Genomic DNA, 11,851 nt, shown 5'->3' with positions numbered 1-11,851 from the left:
GAGAGGTAACACATGGTTGTTTCTGGTGCCTCAAGTGCAGTCAACTGTCAAACGTTCTCTTCCAGGCCACCTCCTTGGACGCTTCACTCTTCAACAGCCTTGTGCTTAGGATGTTAAAGGGAGAAAGAAGTCTGATTTGTGTCATGGATGATTAACTGCTAATTTAGCTCCCAAGTGTGAATGAAAACGGGTACTAAGATCTCAGAAGTAAAGTGAGATATGGGGGGGGGGGCACACTGTTTAAATTAGTGCATGGCTGAAACTCAAAAATTTGGGTCAGATTGAAAGAAATGTTTCCTTGTCCTTCCTCTCTCCCTTTCTTTTCTTTTCTTTCTATTCTTTTCTTTCCTTCCCTTCCTGTGTTTGCAAAGCTCTAAATGCCCTTGCCCTTAGGAACAGCCGAGAGTCATTTGAAACGACTGAAAGCTAGAGGCGAGTTTTACTTTTCAGGTCATCCAATTTAGGAGATCCAATTTCTGCGGAGAGAAGAAAAAGACTGGGTGGGGGAGGGAAACAGGAGACTCCTCGTCTTCCCATACTTCCACCTTCAGTCTACAACCTGACACGCAGACCCAGCCAAGTCAAGGGCTTTTTCTTGAACCTCCACCTCCACCACCACTTACTACCACCACCATCCGTAGCAGCCCTACCTTGTCACTCAAGCCAGAGAAACACGCCCCTCTACTCTTGACCAATAGCGGCTCCCCTGTCTGCATAGTAATAAGCTCGAGACCTTCGCTGACCAATGGCGCTCCGGGAGCAGGGTTAGTTTTGCATGTACCTAAGTGATTTGCATAGCCCGGCGGCCTGGGGGCTCCCGAGGCGAGCGTGCAACCCTAGAAGGGAAAAGGACGCGAGGAGCGGGAGCCGCCGCGGGCAGATCGCGGACAGCCAGGGTGTTTGTGAGAGCCGGGGCGGGGGTTGGGGCGCCGGGGCGGCATGGCTGAAGGCTGCGCTCCGCAACCTTGAGGAGCCGTGCGGCTGGAGGAGGCCAGAAGGCGGCGGCGATGGCAGAGCGCGGCCCCGGCAGCTGCTCTAGGCCGGGTCGGCTGGCCTGAGCCAACGAGCCGCGGGGCTGCCCGTGCGCGTCCCATGGAGCAGCGGGAAGGGAGAAACTGCGGAGCGCCGCGTCCTAGCGCTGCGGCGGCGGCGGCGGACTGCTGAAGGAAGCGAGCGCACGCGGACCGCCGAGGGACGGCGCCCGGGCCCCAAGCCCCGCAGGCCGGCTGCCCCCGGGGTGGCGCGGGGCGGCGGAGGGCAGCGGAGGCGAGCCGAGCGAGAGGCGCCGCGGGAGAGGCGGGCGCGGGCGGCGGCCGCAGCAATGCCGGGCCCGCTGCGGCTGCTCTGCTTCCTCGCCCTGGGGCTGCTCGGCTCGGCCGGGCCCAGCGGCGCGGCGCCGCCTCTCTGCGCTGCGCCCTGCAGCTGCGACGGCGACCGTCGGGTGGACTGCTCCGGGAAGGGGCTGACGGCTGTACCGGAGGGGCTCAGCGCCTTCACCCAGGCACTGTGAGTGCGGGAGACCGGGGCTATGGGCTGAGAGACCCGCAGGGCGCTGCGGGGCGGAGCCAGGGCTCAACCCCAGCCCCCGACCCCCAGCGCTCTAGGGTACAGGGTGCACCGTTCACCTGTGTGCGGGTGGAGGGTGGGGGGTAGAAGGGGGGGGTTCTGTCTGGCATTGTCACCCTTTCCCGAATGGTGTCCCTTCTACACTTAAGCCAGTTTGGATCTGAGGTTCAAGGAGCTTTCTCTTTCCCACACTTTTTGGGTGCAGTTACCACCCTCATCCCCCATCTCAAATCCCAAGTGTATCTAGCGCCAAGGAGGGGGAACGCTGTAAACGCTTTCTTTGGCAGCCTTTCACGCGACCTTTACTCTCATGCGGGCCCCTGTTCCTCTGGCAAAACTTTGGCTACGGATGAGGGCGCCTAGAACTTGGCCTGCGTTTGCGGACCAGGCACGTTCCACCGGGGAGCACCTGGATACCCCCAGGGTTCCCGCAGGCGGAGAGAAGAAACACCTGTACCTAAGAAGGTAAATCTGCTTCTAGTTTGGTCCCAATTCTGCCTGTGCAGTGTGGCCCAGTAGCCCAGATCCACTCGAGACTCGTTACCTACCACACGCCAGGCACCAGGGAGGAGGAGGAGGATTCTCTGGGCGGGAATCCTCTTACTGAACAAGGCATTTTAAAGAAGAAATGCTGACTGGAGATATAGTATGCTGGGAGAGAAAGTTCCAGAGCAGGCAATCGTTTTCTGCCTGTACCTTCACTCGCAGAACCTTGCATTTGAACTGCCAAGTGTCACACAAACGATTCCTCTAACTTCCACATCTCTTTCCTTGGAGACCCTGAGAGCTTTCAACATCTCAGGAGAGAGGAGGGATTTGGAAGAGGTGTTGGGAGGTGGTGTTGGCAAATGCCATCGATATAAAAAATAATAGGGTAATTGAGCAGAGGGCAACTTGTATGCCCCTTCCATCCTTCTCCGTGTTGTGTGGCCTATTGCTTGATTAAATCAGGAGCAGGGAAAGATCTGTTAGAGAGGAAGGGGCCGAGAGGCCCTTGGGCAAAGGAAACTTCCTTTTTACCTTCAAGCTACCAAGAGACCTCTTAGACCTAGCTTTAAAGGAATAACAAAACTCCCTTGTAGGCAAGCCGGGGCATTGCTGTATTTCCAGGTGGGTGGTGACAAGGCATTCGGCTGGCCTTCTCTGGCTTGGGGATAATGTGAATTGAGGCCTGTGGCTTTTGTTTTTGTCTCAGTCTCAGGTGCTATTTATGCGTGGAAAGACGTTTTCTTTCAATATGATAGTTAACTTTTTACCGAAGAAGTTACCTTTGAAGCGTGAAGCGTTTTGCGCACACAAGTATATTAAGTGGAAAAATTTGAGCAGGGTTGGCACGTGTGGATGGATGTAGGTTTTTACTCTTTCTTGAAAACTCTTTGGAAACACTCAGAGAATTCAATTAGAAGGAGACATTACCTGAACGATTTAGGAGGCTTTATATAATAGTAATAGTAGTTTTAAAAAACCTAGGATTTCACCTTTATTTAGCTCATCTGTACTAACTTTGGTTAGCACGTTTCTCAAAGTTTTAACAAGACTTGTCCCATAAGAAAAAGGGCTGTTGGGCCGGGCGTGGTGGCGCACGCCTTTAATCCCAGCCTCGGGAGGCAGAGGCAGGTGGATCGCTGTGAGTTCGAGGCCAGCCTGGTCTACAAAGTGAGTCCAGGACAGTCAAGGCTACACAGAAAAACCTTGTCTCAAAAAAAAAAAAAAAAAAAAAAAAAAAAAAAAAAAGAAAAGAAAAAGGGCTGTTTCATGTGGTACCTGAAACCGGAGAGTAATGTCATAATTTTATGGGAACTTGCTTCTCTAAAGAGAGTGTCACACAACCTGAAGATCTCACTGGCGACAGTGAAACACCCTACCTTCGACATAGAGCCTTAGGGAAGTTACTGTGCGATGCTTGTGGAGTGGACAGAAAACATTTTCCTGCAGTCGTGGTCAGGCAGGTGTGCTCTATTTCTTTGTAATCAGTAGGTAGAGTGATTGCACATTTGTAGACTTCATCGTTTCCCCCAGGTTTCACCCTCAGAAGTATAAATGTTTTATATATATGTATATATAATATATATATATATATATATCTCCACTCTATCTTTAAAGGTTTTGAAGGGCAATGTATTTGCATGTAACACCTGAGGAAACCAGGTGACTTTCCTGAGCTTTGTCTGAGGAGGGGCAGGTGCCTCAGGTCTGCACTCTATTTGCTTTCACGGGATCATTTAGGGTCACCAAGGGCTTCCATTCTAAGGCACCATTGCAGCGTTCATGAGCCACAGTTCATACTAACAGAGTAAGGCCCGCAGTCTCTAAGCTTTTGTTTATATATTCTAAATTTCTGGATCTCATCACTTGTGAAATTACAAACACAAAAACAGAAGCGTTAAGATGAGACTGTAGCGCTCAACGTTCTTTCTCATTCCTCAGTGACTTGTCCAGTTATGGGACTTTCTCTGAGGTACCTGCACAGCTCACCTTGGAGACCACAGGGCTGACTGAAAACAGATTTTATTTGACTCAGTTCACAGAGCCTGGTACACTGGAGAGACTTAAAAATTCTGGAATGAATAAATAAGCACATGGGGCCGCACTAAAGAGCTTCGAATCTAGACACCACTCCCATGAGGGTTTGCCAAACTTGGCATCTCCACTTTTAGCCTTTTGTCCAGAATTGAGAAGGCCCCAGAGAGAACATGCCTGCTGCTGCTGCTACTTCGGGGTTGGCTTAACTTTGTTCAGTCCAACTATCTACTTCTTAGTGATTGCTACCTTATCAGACCTGGGGGATAGAAGCAGATGTAATCTCCAGTATCCTTCATGGGGGTCCTGCATTCAGACCATTAGTAGCGATTGTGTGAGCCTATCAGAGTTAAGTAATCTTACCAATATTAACATTTTTGCTTTATTTTTGTCAAAAGGATTCAAGGTTATCCCTAGGTTAGTTAGTGTTGATAAGGAAATTAATCACCCACATTCCAAGGTTAGGGGAGAAAGCGATGAAGTAAGAATGGTAGTGTGTTGGGGAGTTTTTAATGTGTATTTTCTGGTTCATGCATTTCTGCAACGAAGTTTGAGAACCGTAGATTTGGGACAGAAAGTTTCATACCCATAAAACATAAGTTTCAGATGATAAAGTCTGTTTCTGTGGCTTTCTGGGCAGAGAGATAGAGAGGTAACTTTCTGCACTGTCTCCTGAGCCTTTGATCATCTTTCTTACCTCCCCACTGAGTAACTGTGTGGCCTTGGGCAAGTCGTTCCGCATCATCTTGGAGTGAGTGAGAATTCCCTTATCTGGAAAAATAAAGTAATTGAATTCCCTAGACTATCTGTCTCTAAGTTGCTTCTTCCATGCAGAAACTGGGTGATTCTACAATTCTTCCTCGACTTGAGGATGGCAAAGTGACCGTGATGGTAGAGTGACCTCATGAAAAGCTCTCAGGAGCAGCAGGACATCCCTCCAGTTGAAGCTGCATAAGCCTTTTTATTACCACTCGCTTGGAGGAGTTCTTGTCTGTGTTTAGAAGTGTGTGTTAGGAAATTTTCCATGGAGACTTGTTGCAGAATTCATGAGTAGCAGGGGTGCTTTGCTAGGGTAGAATGGCCCTGATTGTTTCCTGTGTGTGTGGCTTAACACTTGGGAAAGAAAATCACTCTTTCACTAATTTGGATACAGTACAAAAAGTTACTCAATGTTCTCCCTTCCATGCAATTAGTCATAACTCAAACCTTCACAGTGGAGATTCTGTACCTGAGCAGATTATCAAGCCTTTCTTATGGAACTGATGGTTACCTGAAGGGCTTTGAAGTCCTATTTAAAGAACCAGTTGCTTCTTCTTCTTCTTTTATTAGTATCATCTTGGATTCTTCTGCAAGGTGTGTTTCTTAAGTATATCACACACTCTCTTTTAGAGATATCAGTTGAAAGTATTTTCTTTTTCCAACTTCAAGTATCTACTGCATAGTCCATAACAGGTCAGGACAGTAATCAGTATCTGAATGTTAATACTTTATTAGAAAGAAAATTTAATATTTATTTTGATTTCTTAATTCTTGGCACATTTCGTTGTTGGCATAGTGTGTATGTTTAGAGGTGTGTTGCTTTTGTACAGACGTGTACTTTAAAGCAAGGTCAATTTATGAACATCTTTCAAACCACTGCCTTCTCTAACTACCCAAGAAGAAAGAGTATTCTATGGAAATCATAGGAGCTGGGTTCTAGGTCTGTCAGTAATTCACTGAAATAGCCTTGAGTGAGTCATGCACCCAACCCTTCAGGGCCCTAATTTCTTCAGTCCTGAAAACAATGATGTCAACAACTCTTATTGACAAAGAGCTTTCTTTCTATTTAATCTAAATAATTTTCATGAATTGGGGCTTTAGGACCTTGCATATGCTAGGCGCCCACTCTACCACAGACTATACCCATTAGCTCTGGATTTTAATCTTTACACATTTCTTAAGTCAGTTAGTGCAGAGAAGAGATGGGGACTCTTTCCACCCGCTCAGCAGCCCTACAGTTGTCCACTTCACCTGGAGTACTTCCATGGAACAGGGCATCCATGGCTCCCCACGCAGTGAGGTGTTGCCTGGACGGTGCTGAGAATTTATACTGGGGATTCACTTATTCTGCACGTCTTAAGACTTGCTGTAACCAGTAATAGTTCACAATTTCCAGTTTAACCGAATACTGTGCCAGTTTTGGTGTCACAAGTATTTACTGTCCAAATACTTGGCTCTTAGCATTAGAATTGTAAGGTAACGTTTGACAGCTTAATCTCAGGAAAGATCAAAGATCTGTCTTAGTAGGTGGATCCAGACAAGTTCTGGCATTTTCTTGGCCTCTGCCTTTGTCAGTCTGTCTCTCAGATTTGTATTTTAGTCATCTTTATAATGGTAGAAAGCACTGACAGCCTGCCAGTTTGGATTTTAGTTACTGGTCTCCTTGATTTTACTTATTCTATTCGTGTGTGTGTGTGTGTGTGAGAGAGAGGGGGGGGGAAAGGGAGAGAGAGAGAGAGACAGACAGACAGACAGAGAGACAGACAGACAGAGAGATAGACAGTGAGACAGACAGAGAGAGACAGAGACAGAGAGAGAGACAGAGAGACAGAGAAGAGTATTTGATTAGATGGTAGCTTCTGCCTCTACTTTGGATTTCTTTGAGTCCTTGTAGAACATAAAGTTGTAAGCATCATTTGGTGAATGATAGAATCTGAGACCAACTCTCACTTTTGTTTCCATAAACAAGTAGTGCAGGTATTGAAAAGGCAAGGCATTGATTGCTTCTATACCTGGGAACAAATTCATGTTAACGCAATACCTTATTGGGTTGCCAAAGTAAAATTTTAAAAGTTAAATCCCACCAAATATGCCTTTCAACTTTCAAAAATGTAAGTAAGCCAGTGTATGTCTTCAGGATAAGACATCAATGCTCTTTCCATCTGTTTATACATATATTATCTGGATTGATCTTTAAAAGTCATGGATGGTCCGTTTTTGGCAATGCCAAAGATTATTTTCAATACATAAAAAAGTAAGGTTTTTTTTTTCCTACCTCTGCTTAGTGAAGTGTGGTTTTTGTAAAAGCTTGACTGAAGGTGATAAAATGCTCCAATTTTAAATACTGGTGGTGAAGAAGAAGAAAAATCTAGGGCATGTACTCAGTCAGTACTCTTGCACAATGGATAATTTGTCTGCTTTCTTGACATTTCTGTTGTATCTTTAGTCACCTGGTGGCCAAGCTACATGCCAGATATCAGTCTATTTGGAAGTGAGCAGGTTCCTAAATTGAGTTAAAAACTCATCTTAAAGAGAGAGAGAGAGAGAGAGAGAGAGAGAGAGACTATGCTTTTATAGTTCATCGATGTTTAATGGTGTTTCAACTTTCTAAAGACTGTAGCAAGATAGTTTCACATACCCCTTTAAATAGTACTGTGTACTGTGTGCAGTCTGCACTGTGTTTACTCACAGAGACAAATGCTACTAAGCTCTGTATGTGGCTATTTGTTTTTGTGAGATTCTTAAAAGTACTGAGGTATTACATGCCATGGCTGGGCAATTAAAATTTCTAATGTTTGGGTTGTTTGCTTTTAGTTTGTGAAACAAGGTTTTCTATTATGATTTTTAAAAACCATTAAGGCACAATAGCCACGTCCTCCCAAACCACCATATTTAGTATTAAGTGCCTCACTTATTTGTTTATTTATATATTTGTTTTTCATTTATTGTTTCTGCTTGTTTAAGTACAAGTGATTGAGGTTTGGAAAGAGCTTTTTTCACCATCTGGGTCCAAGATACAAATATTTGAGTGTTTTAAGTAGATGCATATATGAATTTCTTAGCTTTTTGTATTGAAAGGTCTTATGGGCAAGCAAAACCCTGAATCGTGCACCTGTGGTAGCATATTATCCCATAGAATATGAAACTATTCCTCAGGGAATGTAAGCCGTAGATATTTTAGGAGGCAGCTGTGTGTACAATTAGATTCTGAGCTAGTGTCATATTTGCAAGGAACGGGACACGTGGGAGAGGCACATTTAATATATTGCAAGATATTCAGTGAGTCTGTCCTTCATGTGTGATGTATATTTAGATATTATGAGCCAGGATAGGCATGATAAGCAGGATAAGCATGTATGAGCCCTCTTAGTTGGTTGTTTATCTGTTTATTTTTTTACATAAAGTTAATGCCTTACATCATAGTTCAAGTTGGCCTTGAACTTGTGATCCTCTTGCTTCAGCTGGAATGTTTTTTTTTTTACATTAGAAGAATGTAGTATATTTATTGTTTTGTTTTAGTTTTAGTTTTTAATATTGACTGTTCAAAGAGTGAAATCTCATTATGCTCTGACTACTCTATTTGAATCATAATGTGAAATCCTTAGAAAAATTGTGAGGTACGTACCCTCCCTGCTTATTATCAAAGGTCTATTTAGGGACATTTTCCTTCTTTAGAAAATGGCCAGAAATTTTGGCAAGCATATGGCTCCTTCACCTTGCAGTGGCCCTAGGTATGGCTAAGGGATGTGTCTAAAGTTGACTCAAGCCTAACTTCTCCACTGTCCCTATGCATACCGTTTAATGGTGTAGTACTCAGCGTGAATGACAAAGTACTTTAGTACAAGTGACGGCATCCAGACTTCCTCCAAGGAACTAGCTTGCAGCCCTTCTCAAGTGAAGGGAGGGAGCTGGAGAGATGGCTCAGCGGTTAAGAGCATTGACTGCTCTTTTAGAGGACCTGGGTTCAATTCCCAGCACCCACATGGCAGCTCACCACTGTCTATAACTCCCAGATCTGACACCCTCACACAGACATATGTGCAGGCAAACAACCAATGCACATAAAAGAAAAATAAATAAATTAGCAAGTGAAGGGAGGTGGATGGATTTCACCATCCTTCCTCTCCTCGCGGTTTTGAGTTTGAAGGCGCTGAGTGGGAGGTGTGCTTCTGGCTGGTGGTGTTGGGCTATGCCATAGGTTAACTTCTGGGTTTTTTTCTGTTTCCCTTAGTGATGCTCTTTCTGTCCCGATGGTGTTGAACAAAGTGTATACCTCATGAAGGGCTTGGCCCACTGCAGACTTGTAGGAGTGTGGAAGAGCGTAGTCACCCTTAGATTCTCTCTTGTCACCCTCCCCTTGTGTGCAGACCATCTGAGAGCTGCCACTTTGCAGGAGAATTCTCCCCAGAATGAGAGCAGCATCTCTGGAAGCATGGACACCTTAGCAAGCCCTTTCTTTCTTTCTTTTTTTTCTTTTTCCTTTTTTTTATTAATTTATTCTTGTTACATCTCAATGGTTATCCCATCCCTTGTATCCTCCCATTCTTCCCTCCCTCCTATTTTCCCCTTATTCCCCTCCCCTATGACTGTTCCTGAGAGGGATTACTTCCCCCTGTATATGCTCATAGGGTATCAAGTCTCTTCTTGGTAACCTGCTGTCATTCCTCTGAGTGCCACCAGGTCTCCCCCTCCAGGGCACATGGTCAAAGGTGAGGCACCAGAGTATGTGAGAAAGTCATATCCCACTCTCCACTCTACTGTGGAGAATGTTCTGACCATTGGCTAGAGCCCTTTTTTGTGCGTCAGCTTCTATGCAGTACTTGGGAGAGAGAAAAACCAAGTAATGACAGCTCTGGACTTGAAGCTATGGCCCTATGCTCCTCAGCATTTTGCTTTGTTTTGCTTTACTTTACTTAATATTCATATTTTCTAAGTGTCATACTTGTTCTTTGGATCTTCATCAAGTCCTCCTTACCTCACATAAGTGGAAATGTTCACGGATGTCATAATACAATGAGGGCCATGTGTATGGGAGGAAATATTGCATGGATCCCGTATATTTAACATATTTTAGTACTGTGGTTTTAATAGGATATATTTGGGATTTACTGACATTTAACAGCCTAGTGAAAACCAGTTTTCATCCTTTCTGTGATACTTCTGCTCACGTACTTTCGATTAATTTTCTTCTAACTTTATGTTTGTGTGTGTGTGTGTGTGTGTGTGTGTGTGTGTGTCTATGATGTGCTGTGTGTGTTTGTGCGGGGTGTATATGTACATATATATATCATGTACGTAGGGGTACAAAACATCTTTCTTTCTTTTTCTTCTTTCTTTCTTTTTTTTTGCTTTTTTGAGACAGAGTTTCTCGGTGTAGCCTTGGCTATTCTGGACTCCCTTTGTAGACCAGGTTGGGCTCGAACTCACAGAGATCCACCTGCCTCTGCCTCCCAAGTGCTGGGATTAAAGGTATGCACTACCACGCCCAGCCTCTGCCTCGCATCTCATGTTTGTAGGCCAAGTGCTTTATCCATTGAACTTCCTCAATCCCCAATATTTCCTTTCCATTTTATCTTTTGAGACAAGCTCTTAAATAGCTTTCATCTAACTAGCCTTGGCTGGCCTGAAAATTACTGTGTATACCAGGCTGACCTTGACCTCAAAGATGACTGTTTGCCTCTCTTTCTCAAATGCTTGGGTACTATAGGTATGTGCCATCGTATCTGGCTCCAGCATTTTCTTTGAAAGTATATGCTTCTTTTTAAAAAGCCAACCTTGTTGGTTTTCAGCTCTCCAAGGTCATTGTGAGTCCATGGTCATAATCATCTGTCTTTTTATGTCACTGTTGGTTTCCAGTCTTTGGTAGGCATGCTTTCATGAACTGAGTTCAAAAGTGATTTTTGCTTTTTAATGTTTTGAGTTTTGCAAGGAATCGAGAGGTCAAGCAAGCCAGCTAATCACCCAGCACTTCAGACTTCACATCTGGAAAAAGAGCGAGGTTGCTTTGCTTTCAGGCTTGACTTAGGGCCTCTCTTCAACATGGCCTTGTTGACACACAGTGAGCACCTTGTGTATTGTCATTTCTTTGGGGGAGTTAATAGGTAGCTGCACGTGTGTCATTAGTTTGTGGTTTAAAATTCTGTATCTTCCTCCTTTGGATCTTTGAGGGTGTATCAGTTTGAAAGCTGGATTTGCATTTCACTGGGCTGATGGAGAAGTTTGCTTAACTACCACATATTTCTAACAATATCCCAATCTGTAGGTTTTGTAGTGATGCTGCTGTCCTACAGGCGGGCTACTCACTTTCTAAAAGGAAGGGCTGTGATGTGAGGAGATTATTTATTTATTTTTATTTTTTTGAGGATACAGCCCAGAGGAAATCAGATTTTTTTTTTTTTAAATGTTGATCTCTGGGACGTGGTGTTTCTTTCCTTAGGGTTTGTGAAGTAGCAGGGTGCTGTCTCAATAGGGGAACAGTATTGTTGCACAAACAGCATATGACCTTGTCCAGCACAGTGAGACCAAGCAACACCAAGGATTTTCATTGAATAAACTCAACTCTTTGGGAATTCTCTGAACTATAGTTTCTCAGATTCACCTGGTCGTTTGTTAGATATGGTAATGACAAAGTCAGAATTAAAAAGCTAGCTACATACTTATCCCTTTACATCAGTTTGTTCTAGAAATATTCAGATTGCTAGGGCTTTTCCTTAGAAGTATTTTGAAAAAGTATTTTTACTGCTTACTGGATATAGATTAGAATAGAATCTATATCTTTATCTATATCTATATCTGCGCACACACATATATTTGGATATATATTTGCATCTGAGACCAGAATGTTCATGATTTGTGGATAAAGATGCACTTGTTCTCTTAAGTAGTTTTAGAGCTAACTTTTTTTTACAGATGTCATTTCTAAAATGTTATGTAGCTTTCTTACTCATTTTTGGTGCTGGGATTTAATTTAAGGTCTGTGTATGTGCTTAGCACATGCAGGCTGCTA

General features: G+C 44.2%; 1 protein-coding gene across 2 annotated transcripts in view; it reads left to right on the top strand.

Annotated features, from left to right (window-relative positions):
• Positions 1 to 1,321: 1,321 nt before the first annotated feature.
• Positions 1,322 to 11,851, top strand: part of LGR4 (leucine rich repeat containing G protein-coupled receptor 4) — a gene marked incomplete at its 5' end in the record, with an annotated part of 97,358 nt that continues 86,828 nt past the window's right edge. Inside the window, one exon of one of the 2 annotated variants that reach the window (XM_084774730.1) lies at positions 1,322 to 1,506. In XM_084774730.1, coding sequence (XP_084630856.1) covers positions 1,322 to 1,506 — 185 coding nt within the window. Of the gene's footprint in view, positions 1,507 to 1,861; positions 2,032 to 11,851 lie in introns of those variants that run through there. The other variant, XM_084774731.1, reaches the window with a different exon arrangement.

This window comes from Acomys minous, assembly GCF_964271855.1.
Source record: "Acomys minous genome assembly, chromosome: 3".
Lineage (NCBI taxonomy): Eukaryota > Metazoa > Chordata > Mammalia > Rodentia > Muridae > Acomys > Acomys minous.
The sequence above is the reverse complement of the archived record's forward strand: the minus strand, read 5'-3'. Positions and strand labels throughout refer to the sequence as shown.